The 26,935-nt window shown below is 47.9% G+C and overlaps 2 protein-coding genes across 2 annotated transcripts in view; one reads left to right on the forward strand and one right to left on the reverse strand.

The window, feature by feature from the left end:
* Positions 1 to 3,976, reverse strand: part of Slc36a2 (solute carrier family 36 member 2) — a 30,110-nt gene extending 26,134 nt beyond the window's left edge. Inside the window, exons 1-2 of the mRNA XM_051168169.1 lie at positions 3,731 to 3,976; positions 493 to 583 (exon numbers count right to left, since the gene is read on the reverse strand). Coding sequence (XP_051024126.1) covers positions 493 to 583; positions 3,731 to 3,855 — 216 coding nt within the window. The 5' untranslated portion in view covers positions 3,856 to 3,976. The remainder of the gene's footprint in view (positions 1 to 492; positions 584 to 3,730) is intronic.
* Positions 3,977 to 25,111: 21,135 nt separating this feature from the next.
* Positions 25,112 to 26,935, forward strand: part of LOC127208660 (proton-coupled amino acid transporter 1) — a 37,664-nt gene continuing 35,840 nt past the window's right edge. Inside the window, exon 1 of the mRNA XM_051168168.1 lies at positions 25,112 to 25,269. The gene's annotated coding sequence lies outside the window, so the exon portion shown is untranslated. The remainder of the gene's footprint in view (positions 25,270 to 26,935) is intronic.

A 26,935-nucleotide genomic window follows, 5' to 3' on the forward strand; every position in this document is an offset into this window, starting at 1 on the left:
CAAACTCGGGACACATTGGTCTTAGTGGCCCACACATTTATCTACCGAGCCATTTTCTAACCATGAAAGAACTTTCTAGAAAACTGAGTTGAAAGAGATTTTGCTATTCTTTCCAAAAGTTAACTCAAATAGTACACATATTCAATCATGATGAAGTTTGTGATGGGAGTAGGGGAGTCAGAGTCCTGACCATATGTCCCTTTGGTGGCCTCTGAGGTGTCCCCAAGGACACCTAGGCTCTGTAAAGCCAGACTGGATAACTGGTCCTATGGCAACCCTGACATCTCACAAAGGCTGAGGCCTGGGAGTGGATGAACAGTGTTGACTTGCCTCCTAGTGTCTGTAGCAAGACCTCAGACCCAGGCTTGATGTTTGGATTCTAGGTCTGTGTCAGTTACCTCCAGGAAACACTGTCTGCTACAGAGTATTTCAGATGCTTATTGTCTCCTTCCCCATCCCACAGCTCTTCATAATGGCCCCACTTCCTCTTACCAAGATGCCTGCATTCTTCACAGCCAGGGGGAGCCCCAGGATCCCTGTGCCCATGTTGCCTTTGACCAGATGAACCAATGTCTGGAACCCCCTACAGGGAAGAAATGAGGTATGAGCACATGGAAGTGGAGATGTCATTCCCTCATGGCATGTCAGTGCCTCAATTAAACTGGGTGGTAAGCTCACAGCCATCTTGATGTTCTTGTATTCTTGCTTTGGCACACATGCATCTCCCGGAAGGTGGCGACCCATGCCAAGTTGTCCAGAATTGTTCCAGCATTAGCAGCGCATGCTCAGCCTATGCCACGAAGCCCTGGCTGTATGAGACACTGTGCTGAGTAGTTTATATATAACATTTCATTTAATCTTCTTGGCGGGACGATCAAGTAGGCAATGGTGTGGGGTTTGGTTTACAGATGGGAAGTGGAGGCACAAAAGTACTTAGGTAATTTGTCAACGGATACGGTGGGGAGTCAGGGCTGGAAGTCAAGCTTCTGCTGAGCCCTGGGAGGCAGACCCAGGACAAGGCAGGAAAGGGGCAGCCCTGGGACATCACAGAGGAAACTGAGGCCCAGAAAACAGCCTGGGTTCCCAAGCTGTGGAAGAGACAGGATTGCACCCCAAGAATAGGGGACAGGCAGACAGGAAAGTCCTGTGACTTCTCAGCAATAGGTCAGGTGATATGGGTCATCTGGGGATTGGTCTGCAGAGAGATTTTTTTTTTTCCTTTCTTCTTCTTCTTAGCCCAGGGCATTAAATCTGGGAATGGCATGACCCCTAACCTAATAAAAGCCAAACTAAAGCAAAGGACTTCCACTTTTTCTGCTATTGTTTACCTACAGTGTTCAGGATGACACCCAGGACCCAGTACATGCTAGGCAAGTGCTCTGCCACTGAGGGGGCCCTCTGCACTCACTCACTCTTTCTTTCCTTCCTTCCTTTCCTTTTTCCTTCTCCATCCTTCTTCCCCCTTTTATTATTCTCAGGGTCTCAAACTAGCCTCAACTCACTATGTAGCCAAGGATGACCTTGAACTTCTAGCTGTCCCACCTCCACCTCTCCAGTGTTGGGACTACAGGTCTGTGTGTGCCACCATGCCCAGTTTATGCCGTGCTGGGGATCAAACCTGGGGCCTTGTGCCATCTAGACAGGCACTCTACCAACTGAGCTACGTCCCTAGCCTCAGTTTACAGATGTGAAGTTGGTCCAGAGGACAAGGTCATTAGAGGAGAAAAATTCCAAGTTGGGACTTTGTCTCCCAGTGGATCTCAAACCCGGCTTCCTTCTAGATGTCTCTGTATCCAGACCTTGGGAAGCACAGTACTAGCTTTTATCTAAACCCTTAGAAATTCCCCCAAAAATCCTTGCACCCAAGAGATCATCTGAAAACAGTGACAGGAGTCTGGCAGGAGCCTGGATTTTGGAATCAGACAAACCAGGGTTACAACCCAAGGCTGCTGCTTACCCAGCTCAGTCATTTTGTGGGGGCACATGTTTGGCTCTGTAGCACCTCTGCAAATGTTAAGAATAATGATTTTTTTGAAAGACTTCACCCAACTCCCAGGCCCTACATTAACCCCCAACTCCTCTAGCATTGGAGGACCTGCCCATGGATTGGTGGGAGCTAAGGACAATTGGAAGAGAAAGGGGGTGGAAAGTCCTGCATGCCTTTCCCTGTGGGTGTCAACATTGCTGACAGAGAACTACAACCACCCCCCTGCTCCTGGCCCCCAGTGATGGGCTTGTTTTGCAACTGGGAAGGGGTCAACGGGTCACTTAGGAAATTTCTAACTAAAGGACTTAGGAAATCAGAATTAGCTTGCAGCCATTCAGCCAGCTTGCAGTGTGTCAAACCGTGCAAAATTTTGGACCAGGAACAGGAGGCCTGCGTCCCATTTCTGATGCCTTTGGTGACCGGAGCCACCATCTCAGGTATTTTTTTTTTAAGCACTTGTGAGTACATAGGTTCTATGCTTGAGGCTTCATGCTCACGTAGAAGGTGCAGCCATTTCAGGAGAAGCAAGTCATCATTTCTAGACTATCACTTTTTCTCCAGCTGGTAAGTGGGGATGAAGCCCAAAAGGCCAGACTCCATCAGCTCCACACTTACCCAGCCTATGTGACTTGCCTCCAAGCCCCACAAGGTCCCCTCTCTGGCTCTTACTTGCTTTATTCTTTTGATTTTTTTTTTTTTTTAAGTAGCTGAAATCGCCACCTCAACCATCCAGGACACAGGACACAAAAGTCAGCTGGTTCTCTCAAAGTTGAGAAATACCCTGCTCTGTCTGCTGCGGGTAGCCCGGGGGCCTCAACGGCTCTAGCACTTAGAGGACCCAGGACCAGTTCCAGGGACAAAGGTGCCGTGCCACACTACCAGCACCTGCAGTGTCTTGTAGGTGGTGTGGAGAGAGGCTGTGCCCATTCCTTCAGCACCTCCTCCTTCTCTGCCACATGTTCCCCCTCCTCCGCATACATAATCTGTCCCCCAACCTCTTTAATGTCCTGGGTCTTTCCGGCTCCTTCCTGTTTTATATATGAGGAGAGTTGACTCGGAGGAGAGGAGGACATGGTTTCCACCTGAAGCCAGACCTACTGGTTCCCCTGTTAGGTACTGTCCCTACTACACTGGGGGTGTAGAAACTTGCCCCTTAAAGCATGAGGCTGAGGTAGCTGGACTGGTAAAGTCGAATGAGAAGGAGGGTGCTTGACTCCTGCAGCTTGTCACATTCTGAAACCCTCTGTGAATGCCCCCTTCCCCAGAATCCATCATCCAGGAAATATAGGAATCTAGAATCTTCCACGCGCTGTGCTTTCAGGAGCACCACTGCAACCCCAGCAGGCTCCAGGCTTGCTACAGGGAGAGGCTTGCTTGTGTGTTGGTTGCTGAGGCCACTGCGGTCTTACACTCTGATCCCAACTTCCCTCTAAATTCTGCCTCCCTGCTGGCCACCAAGAGCCCCAAACTGACTTTAGCAACAGCACTGTATTCCAGCCCCTCCCTGCCAGTAAACCTTAGCATGTGGTTTAAAGCGGTTGGACCTTGGTTTCCCTCTCAGGGCTTTTCAGTTTCTAATCATGCCCCTAGCTAGAATGTCCTATTTGACACAGCCCCTGGCTGCACTTTTTTCTCTTTGGCATTCCTGGCAGCACAGTGGGTTGAGGGTCAGACACACCCACCTCTAGCTCCAGGCTGGAAGCTGATGGAAGCAGACATAGGGTGGTAGGGAGCCGCACTCACGTTATGCCCTTGGTCTTCTTTGATGACTCTGAGGAGCTGCCATTCATGAGACTCTCAGGAGACACAAGGTCCAGCTTGACAGTGGTGGTTAGCTGGGGATTCCCAGCACCCTTGGGTACAGACATGATGCCTTCAGAAAGGTCAAGCTCAGGGTAGGGAGAGGGCAACCGGGAGGTGTGGGTGCAGGTGCAAGTTGGGCTCAGTGGATCTGGCCTCAGAGCTTGCTCTGGCTGCACTGGAATAAGACCACGCCCACCTGCATGGACACTCCGCCTCCTCTTGCCTGAAGAAACCCAGGGGGAGGCGGAGAGGAAGGAGGGATTTGGGGCGGTAATCCGGAGCTTTGTTGGTGTTGCCCAATCACAGGGAAGCAGAAGACAGGCACAAGACAGCCGATTTTTTTTTTTTTCCTTCTTCTGAGACAAGGTCTCCTGGTGCCCAGAGTGGCCTCTAACTCAGTAGGTAGCCAAGGATTGAGGTTTTAATTCTCCTGCCTATACCTCCTGAGAGCTGGGATTACAGGCTTGTGAGCCACCACACCTGTTTCTATAGAGTGCTGAGGACAGGACCCAGGCCTTCCTTCGGGCATACTAGGCAAGCAGTCCACATCTGAACCATATTTCTAGCCCAGATTGATAATTTTAATGACCAGAGCTGAACTGTTTATTACACACTCTCCTAAGGGGTACCCATTTCTGCCTCTGAGGAAATTCATACACATCCCCACCTCAGGCCAGCTTTCCCCAGGTCCCATCAGCCTGCAGTCTGCTCTAAAAAGATGGGAGGGGCAGCCAGCACCTCTTACGAATCATGTCAGTATCTGATATGCAGGATATCTGATATGGGACCGCCCCCCCCCCCAGGGTCATGACCCACAGGTTGAGAACTGTTTAAGAGGAATCATTGCTTTCTGGGGGCTCCGAGGAAAGGCAGAGTTTCCTTGGCCATAAGAAGAGGCAACTGCTGCATGATTCCCAGGAGTGTTTTTCTGGCCAGGCCAGGGCTGAGGGATGGGTGTGATTTGCTTAAGGGTACATGTGGCTTTTAGATTAGAGCTCTGGAGCCAAGGACAGTGGCAGGAGCCTCTTGAGATTCTGTTCCCTGTCATTATATCTGCTCAGAGAAGATGAACCAGCCAAACCTTTCTCCTTCTACAGATTATAGCATTTTTCTCAAGTCATACCAGTCTCCCCACCATTGTCACTTCCTCAGAAAGCAGCGTCACTGAGGCCTTACTGTGTGCCAACAGGGCAACTTAAAACACCTCGCTGGTAACAGGGACACCAGAGACAGATTCTGAAGGGCTTGTCCCTTACCAGGGTTCTTTCTAAGGTCCCATGTTGCACTGCTGAATTTGTGGTGTGTCTGTGTGTTGTACTCATGGTGTGTGCTTGCAGAGGTAAGAGGTGTATTTGAGGTGTCTTTCTCGGACATTCTCCACCTTTATTTTTTTAAGACATTATGTAGCCCATGGGTGTCCTGGAACTGTAGATCAGGGTGGCATCAAGCTCACAGAGTCAGCCTGTCTCTGCCTTTCAAATGTTGGCATTAAAAGCTTTAAAGGAATCTGATACCACTATACCAGGTTCCATCTTGTGTTATTTTGAAACAGGGTCTCTCACTGAACCCAGGGCTCAATAAATCTGGCCAGTGAGATCAAGAATCCTATCTGTCTCTGCCCCCCCCCCCCCGCCCCGCACATGTAACCACATACAGCCACATGCAGCTACATATAGCCACATCTAAGCACATGTAACCACATGCAGCCACATGCAACTGTGCCTGGCTGCCTGGCTCTTCTGTGGGTTTTAGGGATCGTATTTTGCACAGCAAACACTTTACTGACTGAGCCATTTCCCCAGCTCCTGGTTGTTTTGTTTTCTCTCTCTCTCTCTCTCTCTCTCTCTCTCTCTCTCTCTCTCTCTCTCTTTCTCATTTTGTTGTTGTTGTTGTTGTTGTTGTTGTTTTTTTTCAAGACAGGGTTTCTTTGTGTAGCCTTGACTATCCTGGACTTACTTTGTAGACCAGGATGGCCTTGAACTCACAGTGATCCACTTCCCTTTGCCTCCCAAGTGCTGGGATTAAAGGCGTGTGCCACTACCACCTGGCTTTGTTTTCTCTCTTAAAGAGTGGCACCCCAGGCTGGGAAATGGCTCATGGGTAAAGTTGCTTGCTGTCAAGCCCAATAACCCAAGTTTTATCCTGGGAGCTCACTTGGTGGAAAGAGAGAACTACTCTTGTAAGCTGTCCTCTGACCCCCACATGTCCCATCCCACCCACAAATAGATAACCAAATGAAAAATAATTTTAAACTATGAAGAGGCGCCTCACCCCACGCCTTACTGCTCCTTCCTCCATCCCCAGTGGTATGTGCCAGGCTCCATGATGCCTGGGGGAGCATGGTTGCTTTATTTTTTGGAAACTGGGGTTCCAAAAGACAAAGGATAGTTTGGCGGTTGTCACACCCCGTGGCACAGTTGCCGCTGTACCCTAGCATGTCTGCTGCCTGCAGCTTTGATCAGCACACAGACCCTTGGTTAAACGCTGGCCCTGCCCTTCATGTTCTTGCCCTGAGTCAACTGTGGCCCTGGCTGTGGTTTGCAAACTGTCCTTTCTTTCCTTGCCTGGCACCATCGCACGGTGCTATTCCTGGTCTGTGGAATAGCGGGCTGCATTCTGGGACCTGCAATTGAGATTCCACAGTTTGATTCTAATTTTAGATTTCTTCTTGTCAATAGAGCTAAGCTCCCTCCAGGCAACGTGAGATCTGTAAATGCAGATTGTCGGGGACATGGGCTGAAATCGGTTTTGCTTTCTTTTCCAATTTGATTAAGAATCTGGGGTTGATCTTCAGACCTTCTGGATAGGAGTGGCCAGAATACTGGTGTTTGACTAGGGGCCCTTCATGGACACCACAACCAAAAGGAACTTTGTTCGTTGGGGTGAAGGTGGACACTCTAACTTGTGGTACTGCTGGTTAGCCACTAGGAGCCAGGCATCTGGAGGGATGGATTCCAACGTGGCACCATCACAAAGCCATTGGGACCCTGGGAAGGACACTGACCCTCTCTGAGCCTCACCTCTTCACCAATGAAGTAGATACCAGAGTGTATGAGGGCCAGAAAAACATGGGTGGAGTTCTCTGTAAAGCTGAGCAATAGGCCCAGCTCCTCATGGTGGGGCCTGTGGACTCTGTGTGAGAACAGTGTGCCCACATGAGAGCTGTGTACAAGATTAGGGGAGTGAATGAAATTCAGTTACACTTTAGAAAGGTGTGTGTGTGTGTGTGTGTGTGTGTGTGTGTGTGTGTGTGTAGGAGTGTACCATGATTTAAGTGTGGAGGTCAGAGGACAACTTGCAGGAATTGGTTCTCTCTTTCCACATGTGGGTTCCAGGCTTCCACTCTTGTCTTCTGACTTGGTGGCAGATGCCTTTACCCTCTGAAGATTCTTACTGACCCCAAGTGCAACTTAAATGATGATAATTGTGTGTGTGAGTGTGTGTGTGTGTGTGTGTGTGTGTGTGTGTGTGAGAGAGAGAGAGAGAGAGAGAGAGAGAGAGAGAGAGAGAGAGAGAGAGAAGAGAAGAGAAGAGAAGAGAAGAGAAGAGAAGAGAAGAGGAGAGGAGAGGAGAGTTGAAATGGTGTGTGTGTGGCATAGTTTGAAGCATAGGGTCTTGGGATGTACCAAATAGTCTATGGAAATATTAAGGAATGCTGGGATAAGGGCTTGAAGGAGCAGGATATGGGCTATGTGTATCTCCTAAATTCACTGGACTATTTTGAACCTGGCCTTTTGATATGCAGGGCAAGAGTCCTCTCTCTTCCTCTTAAACTAACATAGCATCTTCATGGGAAAAGTGTGGTGATATATATATATCACCACAGTGAACTCAGAGCACTTAGATTGCTCATTGTTTCAAACATATTAATTCTTTGTGGCAAGACATTAGAAATATTCTCTTAGTTGCCAGGCGTGGTGGTGGATGCCATTAATCCCAGCACTCGGGAGGCAGAGGCAGACAGATCGCTGTGAGTTCAAGGACAGCCTGGTCTACAAAGTGAGTTCAGAACAGCCAAGGCTACACAGAGAAACCCTGTCTCAAAAAAAAAATTCTCCTGGCCAGGTGTGGTGAAGCACATATTTAATCCCAGCAGTTGGGGGGCAGAGGCAGGTAGAACTCTGGGCTGGAGGCTAGCCTGTTCTATATATGGAATCCCAGGGCAGCCAGGGATACGGAAGGAGACCCTGTCAAAAAATGTTGAGTATCCTCTTGTATCTATTTAACATGATACAATATTGCTGACCATAAACATCCTTCTGTGATAGTGTGCAACTGTGTTCTTCTGCTGTTACTTTGTTACCTGTTACCCAATCTCTCTCCTTTGCCCAGCCCCTCACCCCAACTTGGTCTCCAGTGACCTCTCTTCTTCTATCTAGTTTAGGATTCCTGGGGTTTTTATCTTTCTTCGTCTGACCTGTTTTACTTAGCATTATGATCTCCGTGTTGGTGCAAACATCAGTGTCTCATCTCTTCTAATGGCTGAATGACATTCCATAATGTCTATGAATCTCTATAAATATGTATATGTATGTTTATATGTATATGTACATATATACACATACATATATATGTATAAAGTTTTTGTCCATCCAATCCTTGATAGACACCTTCCTTGACTCCAAACCTTGCCTGTTGTGAACAATGCTACAATAAGTAGTTTTTTAGTGGGTTAGAAAATAGAGATGAAACACTTGGAGTGGCTCACCTGAGATGATATTCTTTGGTCCAAACATTTGTACCCCCTTTGGATTAGAAGTTGGTGACTTCATCACCCCATGCATATTCCTCCAGGAACTTCCTCCAGCCTGTGGCTGAGTATAGCTGCCTCTCCACCTCTGCACCACAATAACAGTAACAAGCTCATGTACTGACTTCATCCTGTACCCCAAGCTCCAGACTGAGGGTGTTACTTGAGGTAGACGGTATCATCAATCTCATTTGACAGACAATGAAACTATCTCAGAGGCATTATTTTATGGTTAAAGTGAGCAAGTTAGGATGCCAGGTAGAGCCTTGGAGCAAGTATAGAACTTTGAGATGCGTCTTTGAAGCCGTTCTTTCATTATTTGTATCTGCCTAGTGCCTTGGAGAAACTCAGCAACAACTGAAACCCTTTCTGCAAGCATGGCCTATGTGGTCCAAGGCTTGGGGGGCTTCAGGAATCACTCAGTTCTCCAAATAAAATTTAAGGGCATCATAGATGACCAAGTTCTCATTTCTTTCTCTAAGGACCTTGGCATTATTTCTTTTGTTCCTCCTCCTCCTCCTCCTCCTCCTTCTCCTCCTCTTCCTCCTCCTCTGCCTCTTCTAGACAGGATTTTGTGTAGCCCAAGCTGGCCTCCACCTTGCTATGTAGCCAATGCTGGCCTTGAACTCCTGATCCTATCACCTCCAGTTCCCAAGTGCCAGGATTCCAGGCATGTATCCCCATTCTGGCTTTAGTTTTTATTTATGTGTCTCTGTGTGTATCTGCACCCCTGCCATGTGCATACAGGTGCTGATGAAGGCCAGATGACTGCTTCAGATCCCTTGGAATCGCAGTTGTAGGTGGTTGTGAGCTGCCCTTGGTGCTGGGAGCTGAACTTTGGGAGAGCAGCCAGAGTTCTCAACTGCTGAGCCATCTCTCCAACCTCACTAGTATTATTTCTTCAAAGGAAGGTTATTTCAATCTCCCAAAGCTGGAAAGGCAGAGTAAAGGAGGGGCATAGGGAGGGAGAAATGACACCAAAGAATGATTGTCTTCGCCAGTGGTGTCCCTGCCTTTGGTGGTCATTGCTGTGCAGTGTGTGTGTGTGTGTCCATTATAAAGTAAAGATGGGAGAGTCTGTAAGCAAATGTGGCATGGGTGTGAGGTTGGTTGAGAAAAGGAGCAGGTACTGTTTCTGGGTCATAGTCCCTCCCACAGAGGTAATTGACATTTGCCTGTTTGTTTGTTTTTATATGTGTGTGTGAGATGTGCACATATGTGTACATATTTGGATGCACTTGGAGGCATGCATATATGACGAATGATGGATTGATGTTGAGAATCAACCTTGATTGTTCTACCTTATTCACTGAGGAGGCAGGGTCTCTCAATCACACCTAGAGCTAGTCAATATGGTTACTCTCCACAGGCAGCTTGCTCTGGGGACCCCATCTCTCCCTTAGCTGGAATCACAGGAGGGCCTTCATGCCCACCTGGCATCTATGTGGTTTCTGCAGATCCCTATCTCCAGTCCTCAGGTTTGCATGCCAAGGGCTTACCCATTGAGCTGTGTCCTTGCCCAACAACTAGATGTATGAGATCACTTGGGACTGGAGAGAACGTGGGGTCTTTTTGTTGAGCTGTACCATGTCGGGGAAACTGAGGCCCAGAGACAGGAAGGGTCACAGTGGCTGAAGAGTGACTCCATGGTGTACCAGTGGTGACTGTGGAGACACAGCTCATACTGGCAGTTGCCTGTTGTGTCTTTTCAGAGACTCCATCACAGCGGAGACAGATTTGTGCCTTCAATGAGAACTCCAAGGCTAGCCAAACAAAGCAGAGTTAGGTTTTGCTAAGCATAGAGAGAAAGGGGAGCAGAAAATAGTAGAGCTCCTGAGAACATGGGTGCTATGGGTGTGGGCTCTCAAGGGAGATTTACAATGAGGTCACTCTCTTTTAAAAAAAAAAAAAGTTTATTTATTCATTATTTATGCAGTATTCTGCCTGAATGTGAGCCAGCAGGCCAGGTGAGGGCACCAGATCTCATTATAGATGGTTATGAGACACCATGTGGTTGCTGGGAATTGAACTCAAGACCTTTGGAAGAATAGCCAGTGCTCTTAACCTCTGAGCCATCTCTCCAGCCCCTGAGGGTCTCTCTTTTTAATCATTTAATCTTATTAACCATTTATTTATTTTTACTTTCTGTGAGTTGGTGTTTTGCCTGCATATATGTCTGTGTGAGGTGCTGCATACCCAGGAACTGGAGTTACCCACAGTTGTGAGCACCACGTGGATGCTGGGAATTGAACCCAGATCCTTTGGGAAAGCAGCCAGTGGTCTCAACTGATGCTCCACCTCTCCAGCCCCATGAGGTCTCTCTGTAATGGGCTTTTAGCAGCTCTCAAGTCCTATTGCCTGAAGTGGTTATGAAACCCCCTCTCTTTTAAACACCAAAATCATTTTCTCTCTTTTTAAAATTGAAAATAAATTCTTCTCTCATGCCATGCTTCCAGGCCATATTTCCTCTCCCTCCACTCCTCCCAGGTCTTCCCCTCCAGATTCACTTGCCTTTCATTTCCCTTCAGAAAATAGCAGGCTACCGAGAGATAAAAAACAAACAGGCACAACAAAACAAGATACAATAAGACAAGATTAAAAAAAAAGAACCTATCATATCGAGGCTGGACAAGGCAACCCAATAGGAGGACAAGAGTCCAAAGAGCAAGCAAAAGAGTCAGAGATGCACCTGCTCCCACAAAAGGAGTTAGGAGCATCACGAAACACCAAACTAATAGCCACATGTGCGTGCAGAGGGCGTGGTGCGGACTTCTGTGCTTGCTGAGTCTGTCTCTGTGAGCCCATGTGAGCTCTACTTATTTGACCTGGTGGGTCACGTTCTCCTGGTGTCCTCCACCCCCTCTGACTCCTACAGTCTTTCCTCCTGCTCTACTGTTAGGTTCCCTGAGCTCTAAGGGGAGGGACCTGGCAGAGACCTCCAGTTTAGACTGTTGGGCCACATAATGCCTGCCTGTGGGTCCCTCTGCACCTGCTCTCATCTGAAAGCATTTTCTTTTGTAGACAATGTCTTCAGGTGAATTTATGAGGTATAGCGTTTAGGTTTAGGGGAGGTCTGGAAACTCAGGGCTTTACATCATTTCGGCTCTATGTGAGTTAGTTCAGTTTACTTATTGTCTCGGACAAAATGTTCCTGGTGAGTATACAGTGGCTCCTTGTGTAGTTAGGGCACAATCAGCGGCACTGGAAGCATCCTGCATTTTAGAGCAAAAAAACACCCCACAGGGATGAAGGGCTCTTCTACATTCTATCCGGCAAGGCTGGAACTGTGAGGCAGCTCTGGGCCTGTTCCCACTGGCCAAGTGAGTGAGGATGCTCAGCTGACTGCCTCCTGCCTTGCTGTAGGGATCAGAGGAAACACTCATTCATTCAGCTAGTACTGACCAGTCTCCCCCAGCTTGAAGTAGAGGAAAGAGTGATATGGACGTCTCTTCTTGCTTTCTTCAATATAGCTTTCCATATTTCTTAACCTTGGAAACCAGGTACCCAGCATCACCCGGTTTCCTCAGGTCTGGTCAGGGTAGTTTGGAGTAGGAATAGGGTTCTGTGGGGAAAAAAATTGCTGGAGGAGGGGCTTGCACTGCACCTGTCTTGCTCTGCTTCTCTTCCGGGAATGCTTTTACGTCGATGTGTGATGTGTGTTGTCTACTGTTGTAGGTAGATGCCGATGGTATTGTGTTGCTAGTTCAGAGTTCTAGAATAACCACCCCTGAAGGGATGTCTGTGTTCTCAAAACCCAGAGCCAAAAGCTCCTCCCAAGGAAAAGCCAGTGGCCCAAGGTCAAGGGTCAAGTGCTGGAGTCAAAATGGGCTTTATTCTGTACCGGCAGGTTGGAGAGTTACAGTCAGGGTAAGAAGAGGTGGGCCAGGCTAGTAAAGAGGAGGGGCATGTATGCTCCTTCTGGGAAGAGGTGGAGAACGTCCCAGAAGAGGGCAACGCCCTTATCCTCTCGTGGTGTTTATAGCCATGGTGGCCCATAGGTGGTTTGAACCTTGAAGGGAAGGAAGTAAGACGTTAAACAAGTTTAGGTGGAGTTAACCCTGCATTACAGTTCGGAATGAAGTGTTTCTCAAATGGACACCATGTCTACACGCAGGGCTGGGTAGGCTCTGATGTAAAGTTTAAGGCCAGTGAGATGGATACAGTAGTGATGTGTGTTTTGTCTCGCTCTGTTTCCTTGTTAGGCTTCTGCAGGCCAAAATGTCAAGTTGCTATTTAGGCAGAAATGGCCTCTGAGACTCTGAAGAGCAAGTTAAATAACTGTTGTTGCTATAAGCTACATGGGGGAACTAGCGAGATGGCTCCATGGATAAAGGAGCTTGTGGCCAAGCCCAGTGACCTGTGTTTCCTAAGATGGCTCAGCAGATAAAGGGGCTTGCCAGCCTGCCAACCTGAGTTCAGCCTCCAGAGCCCACGTGAAGGTGGAAGGAATGGAACCAATTCCATAAAGCTGTCCTCTGACTGGCATGTGTGCTCTGACACACACACACACACACACTAAAAAAAAAAAAGAGAGCTGGGCCTGGTAGCGCATGCCTTTAATCCCAGCACTCGGGAGGCAGGGGCAGGCGGATCGCTGTGAGTTCAAGGCCAGCCTGGTCTACAAAGCGAGCCCAGGACAGCCAAAGCTAACACAGAGAGACCCTGTCTTGAAAAAACAAAAAAAAAAAAAAAAAAAAAAAAAAAAAAAAAAAAAAAAAAAAAAAAAAAAAGAAAGAAAGAAAAGAAAAGAAAGAATAATATTGCATGCATGGACAATCACCAGCTCAATACCAATACACACGGTGGATCAATGGACCACGCACATATGCATGAGCACCTGAGAAGCAGGGGAGCTAGTGGAGGGATGGGCTGACATTTCACATTCTCTTCGATGCTTTTGTTTTGTTTGTTTTTCAGGACAGGGTTTCTCTGTGTAGCCTTGACTATCCTGGACTCACTTTGTAGACCAGGCTGGCCTCGAACTCACAGAGATGCCCCTGCCTCTGCCTCCCGAGTGCTGGGATTAAAGGCGTGCGCCACCCCTGCCCGGCTTCACTTTGACACTTTTGATTTTTGAAGGCACATAGAATTTTTTGTTGTTGTTGTTGTTACACAACCAAGAAACCTTAAAGGACAGATCAAGAACACAGGAAAGCCCAACAAAATGCTGTAAGAAAAAGAGAGGGGCTAGAAACATTTCTGTTCTCAGGCCTCCCCTGGGGGATCCACCGATGGGTGCAGCCAGTGAAATGTGTTTTGACCACCTCTGTCTGCTGCTCCTGTCTGCTCCGCCCTCCTCCTCTCTGGGCCCTACTTCTTTCCCACCTTTTTCTTCCTGAGACAGGGTCTCCCATAGCCCAGGCTACCTTGAACTCTCCTGAAGTGGAGGATGACTTCAAGTTTCCGATCCTCCTGCCTTTCTCTCCATGGCGGAGGAGTTTTAGGGTGTAAGCCAGGGCTTTGTGTGTGCTGGGCAAACACTACTGAGCTACACCCCCAACCCTCTTTTTCCTCCTCAGTGCTGTATCGGGCATGCAGTAGGTGCCTTTGGTGTGCTAGATTAATCTCCCAAATAGACTCTTTCAAGGACCGATTGTTGTTCTGAAGTTTGCAACGGGAATGTCAAACTCTGAAGCCCAGATTGGAGCCCCACCCTCTCACCCACGCGCAGAGACAAAGATGGAAGCGGTTCAAAAAACCCTCCCACGTCTAAGTTCGAGGCTGAGAAGCACGTTCTTGGCCACAGAGCTCCGTGGAATTAAGACAGGGCTAGGCAGCTGGAGGCACTTCCCCCTCAGCTTCAAGCATAGACTAAGTGTTTCTTCCTTTTTGCCTTTGAGTTTTCTGTTCAAAGATGCAGAGCTCTAGGAGGGGGGAACGAGGTGCTGTTTGGGATCTAGGGACATACAGCAGACAGGGTGTGTACATGGGTGCAGGGCTACTCTAGTGTCCAGGCATGCAATTCACCCAGAATCCCTAGAAGGAAAACAGGTAGGAAGTATAGTGTCCTCTCACCCCCCTATCAGATGAGGACCACGAAGCCAGAGAGATGCAATGGCATGCCCAAGAGAGGTGGGGAATACCTGAGGGGTGGGTATGCTCAATGCTGGTCCCTCTGACTCAGGTTGCTGCCCAGGTGACAGAAGCCATGGCACTGCGCTTATAATATTTTCAGTCAGGGTACCAACACTACCCTCCATAAGCTCATGGAGCTGAAGGCCAGAGCCATCAGCCCCACCAACCAGGCAGGGCCAGTTTCCTGCTAAGAAGTCTTTGAGATTGGAAGAGCCAAAAGGTGGTGAGACACACACACACACACACACACACACACACACACAAACATATGTGTACACACAAATAAATGTGAGTAAAGACAATTGCAATTGTGCAAGCCTCCCTTCAGGGTTTGCACTTTGTCTTCAGGCCAGCAGGGGGAGCACGACCACAGTTAAGAAAGAAGGGGACCTGTAAACACTGGTTGAAGGAGCCATCTCATCAGAAAATTCAGCATCTCCTTTTCAAGCGTGGAAAAGCAGCAAAGGCTGCCCTGGCTCCAAGAAAACCTCAGAGTCCTTATTTGTGGTGTTGGTTGTCTAGAAAACCCACTACGTTCATCTTTCTGCCTGGGTGCCTGCAATCTGTGCACGTGTTCCTGAGAAGTGACATGGAGCACAAACAACTCCGACTCACACTCTGCTGCCAACAGAGGGCCAGAAGGAAGCTGTGTAAAAGGAGCAACAGGAGCTGGCACTGCAGAGCACTTGTCACACATGCATGAGGCCCTAGCTTCAGTACCTAGCCCAGCCTTAGGAGGAGCAGGAAGAGGACATGAGGGGACCAGCCAGGGCCAGCATGCAGCCTGCAGTCTGCAGCCAGACAGCAGGACACTAAGTCTTGGTTTTGGAACTAAACAGCCTTGTTGTCTTACCCAGTGCACTGCTTGGCATTATTTAAGCATGAACAGGGTGGTCTGCTGGCTGGGGACCTGGTGTCCTGGACCCCACATTCCCTCTATCAGTTCTCAGTAGTTTCTGTGTGTATGCATTTTAATGTACATTTACAGTCCAAATTTTAATATATTCTCACATGTATTTGCTGTAGCCAGTGTTTTTGAGTCATGGGACTTGTTTTATTGCTTATTTATTTATTATTATTTTTAAAACTTATTTTTACTTATGTGTATGTGTGTGTGGATATGCACAGGAGTATGGGTGCCTGCACAGGCCAGGAGAGAGTGTCAGATTCCCCTGGAGCAGGAGTTACAGGCAGCTATGCACACCTGACCTGACCTGATGTTGGTGTTGGCTACTCACCTTCCTGCTGTGGACTCCCTTTGTAAACTTTGTATACACTGTAAACCTTGTAAAGGCAGGAAAGTGACCACACCCTTGCCTGAGGAACTCCAGCTGCTGCTATCACCTAGACTTCCCTAACTGTCCTAATGGTCTTTTTCTAAGGGCTATAACTTTCCTTCTCAGCCCTGAGGTGGGAGAGTGGTGGGACCCCGTCCTACAAGAAAAATTCCACCAATTCTAAACAGGAAAACCCAACAATCCCTGAGCTCCCCCAAGTATAGGACTTGAAATCCCACCAATCCTCATCCTGGAAAGTTCTGCCCCACCCCCCTCCCCCTCTGCCCCCTCCCCCAGCCAACCCCCTACCCTACCCCGGCCCAGATCCTATATAAGCCAGGCCTACTGTTCAGTTTCCAAGCTGTCTTCTCCCAGGGCCAAAGGCAGCCACACCTGATTTGTCCCTCCCAATAAATTGTTACGAGATTTGCTGTCTGTGTGTCTCGGACATTGGAAGAAGCCAAGAAGCAAAGAAGTGGAAATGGACTGAGGCTCCTGAGTGCCTCAGCTCAGGTGGGGGTACCCTCCCCTGGGAGCTTCCTTGCTGAAGAAGAGGAGCCACTGTAGCACTCTAGCTCAGCCAGGGATATCGTCCCTCAGGGCTTGCTCTCAGAGCTGTGTGGTTCCTGGGCTCCGCACTCCCAGGATACCTTTCCATCTGAGCAGGAACGACAGCAGCGAGGAACTGAACTTGGGTCCTCCAGAAGAGCAGAAAGTTCTCCTACTGCTGAGTCCGCTCTCTCACCTCTTATTTGTTGTTCTTTTTAATCTTCTATTTATTCTTTGACAACTTCACACACATATGCCACGTATCTTAATCATATCAACCCCTAACTCCCCTTCCACACCCCTTGACACCCCCAATATGTCACCTTCTCCCTCCCCTCCATCCTAAGATGGGATTTCTCTGTATAACAGTCCTGGCTGTCTTGGAACTCACTTTGTAGACCAGACTGGCCTTGAACTCACAGAGATCCACCTGCCTCTGCCTCCCAAGTGCTGGGATTAAAGGCATGCGCCACCACCCAGCTACCTGGTCACCTTCTTTTTTGTTTGTTTGGTTTGGTTTTTGGTTTTTGAGACAGGGTTTCACTGTGTAGCCTTGGCTGTCCTGGGATCACTTTGTTGACCAGGCTGGCCTCGAACTCATATCCATCTGCTTGCCTCTGCCTCCCAGTGCTGGGATTAAAGGTGTGTGCCATCACCCGGCTACGTGGTCACCTTCTTAACTTCATGTTCTCTCCTGTTTTTCGTTTGTTTGGTTGTTTGGTTGGTTGGTTAGTTGGGGTTTTCTGTTGTTCTTTTGTTTTGCTTTTGCTTTTGTTTTTTTGGTAATCCATTGAGTCTGATTAGTGCTGTCTGCTGGAATGCTGACTGGCCTTGCTCAGTTGGCCTCACGCAGGTAACTCTTACATGCTTTCTGTACCTCCTCTGTCTTGTTTTAAAGCTTGAGTCCTTTTGTACTTTAAATCAAAAGGTTCAGTAGATGAGAAATGTCGGGGCTGATATTGAACTGCCTTCCATTGATGACTTTTTAATTAACATTCTCATGCCAATGCCCACATATGCCAGTTGCAGATGTTCCAAAGTCTATAGGAACTTAATTTGAACATCACAGTGCCTGGACTGTTACACAGGGCCTTTCCAGTCTCCTGATTCACAGACGGATACAATGAAGACCACTGAAAAAAAGAATTTTCATTAGCTGGGCACAGTGGCACACATCTGTAATCCCAGAGCTTCGAGAGGCAGAGCCAGGTGGATCCCTGTGAGTTCATGGCCAGCCTGGTCTACAAGGCAAAGTCCAGGACACCCAGGGCTATTGCATAGAGAAACTGTCTCAAAAAACCAAAAGAAAAAAAAGAAAGAAAGAAAAGAAAGAAGAAAAAAAAATAGATGTTTCCAGCATCTCATAGCTTTCTCTTTAATATTTCAGTTATCAATCCCCATTAATCATACAAGTTATCAGGTTCACTGTCTTTGCATGTGCGTGCACATATAGCATGTATGGACCCTATCCATCTGTTCTTCTACCCTCAACCCTCTTTCCTTCCCCTCCCTGCCAGCAACTTTTCTAGTCTCTCAAAGTCTGTATTAGTTGCCTTTTGCTGCTGTGACAAAATACCACTGCACAAAGGTAAGAGGTGGAGGGAGAGACAAGACCCAGGTGATGTGTAATATTGCACCCTCCTGATTACTCAGCTAATGACAGAAGGGAGGGAGAGGCTGCTGTTAAGGCTACAGAAACTGCTGTCTGTACTAAGTCAGCACCTGTCATTCTGGTCTGACACCCTACTTTCAAAGTTATAAAACAAACGTCCTCAGATGTCGCTCCTCTGAGTCTCCAGTGCGCTTATTATAGAGTTGATATCTTTACTTTTCATCTTCATCATCCCGGAAATACAGACTCAGTGACATGATTTAGGCTCCTGTCACCTTAGGCTGCCCCTACCCTGCCAGGAACTTTGCATTAGTGAGTTTCTAGTGTTCTGTTTTGTCTTTCTGGCCTCTGTAGTCCTGGAAGGCATAAATGGAAGGCAGTTGGAATTGGCGTTGAGAAATGACCCTCCACATTACACAATTTGTCCCTTTATAAGGCAGGTTATGAGCAAGGACACTTCTAGGTCTAAGTGAGGGAACATTTCTTCTCACTTGAGAATGATTCATTGTGATCAGCGAACCCTGAGGTTGAAGTGAGGGGTCACAGGAGGACTCTGGGTTCTGGTACTCATCAGGACGCATGACGGTGCCCAAAGGTCATCACCGAAGGTCTGGCTTCCCACAGGTGAAGTCAATGTGCTATGGCAGGCTGTCTGAAAGCAAAGCGGCAGGCAGTGTGATAGCGAGTGGTTCCGTGGCTGACCTTGGGCTAACCCCATCATCTCCAGAACCAGAGAGTTCTTGAAGCAGGGGAAAGAAAGGCCAGAGAACAGGAAGCCTCAGAGAGATGTGCTTCCTTCTACTCATTTCATGAGGGAGGAGTTGGACGCCAGTGGGGAGGTACTGCCAGCAAATGGCAGAGTTGTGCTTGGCCTTTCCCTGTGGCTCTTGTCAGTGCTTTGGTGTAGTATAGAAAGTATTGCCCTCATCTAAGTGACCAGGGCCCTTTGTCACCATTGTGAGGTAATGCCAGGACTGTCAACAGCACATCTGGGGATTTAGGGCTTGCTCTGCATTTCATAATCTGCCTGGACCTGCTCCCTGGAACAGTCCTCTGCAGCGGTGTCTTTTTCTGCTAGTTGTCCCTGAAGACTAAAAGTCAGGAAGCTGTGGCCTGAGTAGGAGGTGAGGGGAGTGGAGGGACAAAAGGAGGGACAAAGACTGTAAAGATTCTCAGCTATGGTGTGGCTAGAGCAGGGGTGATCCAGAGACACCTAACACGTTCTTGGGGGATGTTCCCCAGTGCAACCTTACTTTAAGGATATAGCTTATTATGTATGTGTTTTTGTATATGTATGTGTGCACATGAAGTACAGGTGCCCTTGGGAGTCTGAGGAGCAAGTTGGGTCCCTGGATCTGAGCTATAGAGATGATGTGAGCCACCTCACATGGATACTGGGAACTGATCTTGGGGCCTCTGCAAGAATGGTACACACTCTCAAAGGCTGAGGCATCTCCCCAGCCCCCAGATTTGTTATAAATTATAAATAGCACCCATTTGAGTTTCCTATCCCTTCTGTAATAACTATGCACAGATTTTTTTTTTAAAAAAAGCATAAGTTTATTAGCTCACAGCGAAGGAGGTTGGGAGTCCTAAATCCGCAGTGTCGTCAGTAGTCGGGTCCTTCTGAGGGTTTAAGGGCGACCTCATTTCCTTGCTCTTCAGCTTTTAGAGCCCCCCCTCCCATAAACCAGGCTCCGCCTCCTCCTAACTGGTAGGAGAACACCTTCCTACTCTACACGATCTCCTCCCTCCTATAGAAACCCCTGAGCCTGTGTGGCAGTGGTGGCGCACACCTTTAATTCCAGCACTTGGGAGGCAGAAGCAGGCAGATCTCTGTGAGTTCAAGGCCAGCCTGGTCTACAAAGTGAGTCCAGGACAGCCAAGTCTATACAGAGAGAGCCTGTCTCAAAAAAACCCAGAAGAAGAAGAAGGAGGAGGAGGAGGAAGAGGAAGAGGAGGAGGAGGAGGAGGAGAAGAAGAAGAAGCAAGGACAATACAGGCGGTAAACTTTAAATCCCTACCCAGATCTAGCCAATGGTCAGAACAGTCTCCACACTTGAGTGGAGAGTGGGGTATGACTTTCTCATGTACTCTGGTGCCTCACATTTGACCATGTCCCCTGGAGGGGGAGACCTGGTGGCACTCAGAGGAAGGACAGCAGGTTACTGAGAAGAGACTTGATATCCTATGAGCATATACAGGGGGAGGTAATCCCGCTCAGGAACAGTCATAGGGGAGGGGAATAAGGGGAAAAGGGGAGGGAGGGAAGAATGGGAGGACACAAGGGATGGGATAACCACTGAGATGTAACAAGAATAAATTAATAATAAAAAATTAAAGAAAAAAAAGAAGAAGACGAAGCCCCTGAGCTCATAATATACCAGGTGGTTCTGGATAATGTCACTTCCAGTTCTTTGAGTCACACCCACAAAGCCCCTTTGTCATCTCAGGCAGTTTTCCCCCAGGCTCCGAGGTTAGGGGTCATCTTTAGAGGCCATCATCGTTCTGTCTACGTTAGAGTTTATCGTAAACTTCTTCCCAACTCTGACCCCTGTCTGCCTGAGAAAGTTTTTTTTTTTGTGAGCTTGGGTATACAGGTATCTAAAATAGACCTAACCCTCAAACATTTACTGGTAACAAATTATAAATACATTTGCTTTAAAATTGTTCTGTCTCTGGGCATGGTGATGAACTCCTTTAATCTTAGCACTTGGGAGGCAGAAACAGGCAGAATTCTGTGAGTTCTAGGCCAGCCTGGTCTATACAGAGTGATTCCAAAACAGCTAGGGCTACACAGAGAGACTGTCTCAACGACAACAAATGCCAATCTTATAATCATCAATTCTAATAACGTTGCTTTGCGTAAATACATAGTATGAGATGGTAGAAGTAGGGTCATTTCAGAAATGGCTGTAAATTGGTACGATCTCAAGACATTCAATGATTTTTAAAAAGTGACACTTAAGTCAGCAACTTAAGTCACAATCTGAAAAGTTAAAAAGAATTATATGTACGCAAAAGTGTGTGCCTGCTTGCCTCTATTCGCACCCCATGTGTGTGCAGGAGCCATGCAGGACAGAAACGAGCATGGCATACCCTGGGACTGGAATTACAGGTGGATCTGAGCTGCTACGTAGGTGCTGGGATTTGAGCCCCAGTCCCTTCCAAGGGCAGCAAGGGCTATTAAATTCTGAGCTATCTCTCCAGTCCCCAAAACCATGATTTTAAAAAGTAAACCTTCTAATAAAATCCAATCCAAAGATGAATCGATTTGACACTTGCATGCTGAGGAATGATCCTAGGAAAATATTAAAAGTCTTTCTTTTTCATACCTCAGCTTTATGCCTCTGTCAGAGTAGAAACTGAATGTACAGTAAAAACATTGCAGTTTATAACATGTAATGCCAAAGTCTGGAATATAGCCGAGGTGTCTCATGCTACGTTTGTTGGTGTTGTGTGCCAGGGCCATGTACACAGTATGCGTTTTCTGGGCTCAGAACAAATTCCATTCGATGCAACTATGGTGAGCTCTTGAAGAAATATTCCAGATTCAGTATAAATTTGATTTTTAAGTATTTTTTTTTCTTGCCACAGCACATTCAGAAATCTTTGACCAGTACTAAGTTTTCACAACCCCCACATTAGTTACATGATGCCATACAGCACCACAACCCACAGTTAAGGTAGCTGTGTTTTATTCCATACGTCCTTGATTGCCTGGGGGAATTCCATTATAATACTGATGGTCACATGACCTCTTTCATTCTCAAGTGTATGCAATTGAACAAAACATGCTTAGGATCTCTCTCTCTCTCTCTCTCTCTCTCTCTCTCTCTCTCTCTCTCTCTCTCCTCCTCCTCCTCCTCCTCTTCTTCTTTGGTTTTTCGAGACAGGGTTTCTCTGTGTAACCTTGGCTGTCCTAGACTCACTTCGTAGACCAGGCTGGCCTCAAACTCACAGAGATCCGCCTGCTTCTGCCTCCTGAATGTTGGGATTAAAGGGGTGCGCCACCACGCCTGGCTAGAATGCCTTTCTTACCCAAATGCTTTCCCGGCGTGCCTACATCCCAGCAGGCAGAAAGATGATAACATATTGAAAGCTGGTCGAATAGAAGAGCAAAGCTAATGTTGGCTAGGCATGTAACTGTCTCCGGAGCTCCAGCTATCTTAAGACCTGCCTGGTTGGGCCAACCTCGGTTTGGTACTAAGGACAGGAGTGTGCGTCACCTGGGCTCAGGTGCTCTGACACTCCTGTTGTTTGATCTTGCCTGCAAGTCCCTGCATGTTGTAAACTGATGCACCCATTGGCGTCTTGGCCCCAGGCCTGCTGCGTTCCCACAAGATTTACCATTTCTCCTTCATGCTGAGTGTGGTGTGGTGTTGCTGGCAGGGTCGTCCCATTTAGCCCCAGAATGAATGGAATCTCAAATAGTTTGCAAACCTTTTTCCTGGCACCTCAATTACTGTGTCTATAACTTTATAGCTTTTTTTTGTTTTTTGTACTAGGGGTGGCATTCACCCGTGTTGCATCACATGACATGACTCGTGAGCATGTATGCACGCATGGCAGGTTTTCGGTCCCTAAGCTGCAGCTGTAGGCCCAGCTACAGCTGTATCTTTAATACTTTAATGTACATTTAAGTAATTTGCCACAGAAATATTATTTGCAGTATTTTTAAAAAAATTGTCATTGTTTTCTTTCATGTCATCAAAACCTGTAAGAAAAGAGTGCAAACAGGCTAGGGAGACGGCTCCGTCGAGAAAGTGCTTTTGTGCAAACCTGAGGACTGGGGTTTGATTCCCAGTACCTGTGTACAAAAGCTGCATGTAGTGGGACCGGCTTGTAACTTCAGTGCTAGGAAGGTGGGGACAAGCTGGTCCCCGCCACTCACTGACATCCAACCCAGCTTACTCGGTGAGTTCCAGGCCAGTGAGGGACCCTCAAAAAACAAGGTGAGGGTTGGCAGGATGGCTGAGCCTGAGGATGGCGCCTCCCAGTGGTACCAGTCTGGCACCATCCCCTTCCTGATGTTTGCTCCTTCAGGCATCATTCTTTCTTCCAAGGCCATTTTCGTCTCCTCAGTGTTGTTGCTCAGTCCCTCTTATGTCTCCAGCTCATGGCGTCCTCATGGTGCCTGGCCCTCTCCATAACAATTTTACCTTTTCTGACTGTTGTTCCAGAATGAAAGTGTGTCCACTTCATTCACACCACTTACTCAGTTCTTGCATCATGTTGCTGCGGCTTCCAAAATATTTAAAATCCAAACAGTGCTGAACACTTCCGCTGTAGCAAAGGCTCATGAGCGTGGATAGTGACATCGTTCTTGGGATACTGACGAAGGGAGCCTGGCTTTTCTGTGTCCCAGCCACAGTGGTTATCAGCATAGCATTGACTGAGACCAGGACCTGGGAGCCTGCTCTGGGAAAGGGATGCTGGAGAGGCCACCACCAGGGTCTACTCAGTATCTTGAATATTCACTGTGGCAACTGAGTCAGTTAATGGACAAGGAAACTCTGCATGGGTCCAGGCACACTGTAAGGTACAAGACCTTCCGCAGAGGGGATGGGAGCTGAGGGTACTGACAATGGAACAGAGAGCAATGTATCTGCAAAGGAGATACATTGCTGAGCAGAGCCCACATGACAATGTCTGACCCATTACCCTTGAGGGTGGGGCTTAGGGGAGAACAGAAGTGACCCCCCTACTGTTAGGTGCAGAAGGAGCTATCCAAAATCTCTCTGTAGCACGACCCCTTTAGGGGCCAGATCTTCTGTGACTTGCAAACAACCAGGGGAGGGGAGGAATTGAGCAGGGCTTCCAATGGAACTTTCTAGATGGGTAACCCAAAGGGAGCTCAGAAGGCTATCCAGTGGGACGTGATGGAGACAGACCTGAGGGTCACTCTCTGCCACACTGCAGGAAATGTTAGACTAACACCCAACACATCAAGCCAGTCCCCTGTTGTGGGGCTTTTAGCAGGAGGGGAATACAAATCTCCTGGTGTCTTGCTGGATGCTGGTCATGGATGGGGATCTTGGCCTAAAAAGTGTGCAGAGGGACTCTGGAAGTTGTATTGCTTTTTCTTTTCCTTTCTTAAAAAAAAGTCTTTCCCATTTATTTGTTATTTACTGAGTACGTATGTGTGGGTATGGAGTATATGCATGTATCTATGTGTGTGGTGTATGAAGTGTATGTATGTTTGTAGATGTGTCTTCATCTCTGTGTAGGCATGTACTATATGCACGTGTGTTTGTGCATTGTGTGTATGTGTGTGGTACATGGAGTATATGTATGTATGTATTGTGTGGTATATTGAATATATATGTGTACATATCTGCATCTGTGCGTGTGTGTGATGTATGGAGCATATGCCTGTATATATGTATGGAGCATATGTATGTGTGTGTATGCATTGAGTATGCATGCATGTATGTGTGTGTGTCTGTTGTGGAGCAGAACACTGGGAACTCAGATGGTGATGTTGTTTTTCTCTTTGAGTTGCTCCCACCATCTCTCTCTCTCTCTCTCTCTCTCTCTCTCTCTCTCTCTCTCTCTCTCTCTCTCTCTCTCTCTTTTTTTTTCCCCCAGAGAGAGGTTTACACTGAACCTGGAGCCCACTGCTTCCCAGAGTGTTTGGATTACAGGTGGGCACCACTGTGCCCATCTGAAGTAAGGTGTCTTTAAGCCATCCAAGCTAGCCTTGAACTCATTCTGTAGCCAAACAGGCCTTGAACTTTCATTCTTTCCAGCGCTGGGATTGCAATCTTGTACCAGCAGGCCTGGCTGCATAGTTTGTTGTTGTTGTTGTTTGTTTGTTTGTTTTCAAAAGATGCTTATTTGTGATTATAAACCAGTACATGCTCATTGATATATGCTGCAAAATTAAAATTCAGCAAGGAGAAAAATTAGGGCTATTTTGCACGCTGATTTCCCTGGGGACAACCTCAAAGTCTAAGTCTCCTTAGCTGTCTGTGGTGGTCCCAGAAGCGCGGCCCTTTCTGCAGCTGCCGCCAGGTGGCGATGCAAAACGAGGGCCCGGGAGGAGGGGCGTGAAACGGGGCAGCACGTGACCTGAGCTAGGGAGCGAGAGTCACGTGATGGTGCCCGGAAGCTGCTGTCCAGGCGACTAAAACACTATGGGTAGGGGTCGGAGCTGAGGCTGCATAGGGTGGGCTGAGCAGGAGCCGGATCCCGGGCCAGGTGGAGCCGACCGGTGAGTAGTGCGCGCCCTGCGTTGCAGTCCGGAGTCACCTCCTGCTGTGGCGCGTGTCCTCCCGCCAAGCAGATGCTGCTGCTCAGGGACAGGTCACTCGTGAGGTGGGGTCTCCAGAGCCCCTTTGACAGGAGTGCAGTCACGATTCCCAGGTGGAGAGGGTCTCATTGATGCCCAGCTCGGGCCAACCCTACGTTTCCCGGTGCGGCTGGACGAGCCATGTCCTTGCTTTGGGTCACAGGGTACCAGATTGCAACTCCCCTCCTCAGATAGTAGGGGAAACTGAGGCCCAAGGCTGAAGGGGCTTCCAAGATACTCCGGCAGCAGGGTGTCAGCTTCTGCAGTTGTTTGCTTTTTGCCACGTCTTCTTTGTGCGGGGAAACTCGCCCTGCGAAAAGCCGCTTGTCCGTACCGCCGTGGGTCGTGGGTCGTGGGTCGCGTCCTTGTTTAGTTCTGCTCTGTCAGGGTTCTCCACACTAGGTGTGGGTCTGGGTGTGGTTCCGTTCGCTGATGGTTTTTTCTTTTCTGCAAACTCATCACTCTGTAGGCTTCGTTTCTGATCGTCCTGCAGTTTTGTGGAAGTCAAATAGAAATAGGAGCTAGAATAGACTGGAGGGCCCAGAAGGGGCTCCAGGGCGTCAGAAGCCCTGACTTGAACTTGAAGACCGTTTGCTTTGTTTTGTTTTTTTGTAATCTGACAGAATTAGGTAGCGACTGCTTATGTGGATTTCTTTGGGGGAAGGGGCGCGGGGGGGCGCTTGTTGAAACAGGATAGCAACATAGTGTCCTGAAAGGAAGTGACATTGGGGAATCTGCAGAGTGTGTTTGTTTTAGCTCCTGCCTCTTGCTTGCCGCCTTAGGTGACCCTGAATCCTCACCTGGGCTTACAGTTCACACAGTGAATGGTAATAGAGTTCCCTGAGGTCCTTTTGTCCTACAATCTCATTATTGTTTGTTTGCTTTTATTCGGAGAGATTTCCTTCTCCATGTCAGCCTACAAGACTAGATCTTCTTCTAAAAAGAATTTTACCTGTGCCCTTTCCTAATTGCCTTGAATGCCCCTCCCCTCAAATTATGGCTAAACTAGACACTGGCAACTTAAAACATTTTTTTTTTCATTGTCTTTTGGCTCTTGTTAGTGCCCTAATTTACAGCAGCCAACAGGTACGTTCAGCGTATAGGGATTTTGTTAGGATGGAACCCAGGGCCCTGGCCAAACTGAACAAGCATTCTTCCATTAGACTGCGTTTCAGCCCTTAATATTTTTGTCTGTGGGCCACATTTCTTTGAAGATGTGCTTGAGGTTGAAAGTAAGAGGCGTGGCTCGGCGTGGCTCGGGGTGGCTCTCAGCACTTGGCTTTGACTTGAGGCTGTGTCTGCTTTGGTGACGTATGTGCCTGCTGCAGCCTCTTCGTTTTTTATATCTGTTTTCTCGTTAAACCCTGTGGGTGTTCGTTCAGCCTCATCCATGTTTAACTGTCTTTGTCTAACCCCGGATCTGTAAAGGAGAGAGGGATTTGTTTATTTTGTTATCCTGGAGACTACAGTTAAGATCAGTGCAGTAAGGGGAGTGCGCAGGAAAACTTCCAAGGAATCAGGTTTTTGTTTTGTTTTGTTGCGTTGGGCACAGCGTGGAGTTCCTTGTCATCACAGGGAATTGTCACTG

Source organism: Acomys russatus, chromosome 25 (assembly GCF_903995435.1).
Source record: "Acomys russatus chromosome 25, mAcoRus1.1, whole genome shotgun sequence".
NCBI lineage: Eukaryota > Metazoa > Chordata > Mammalia > Rodentia > Muridae > Acomys > Acomys russatus.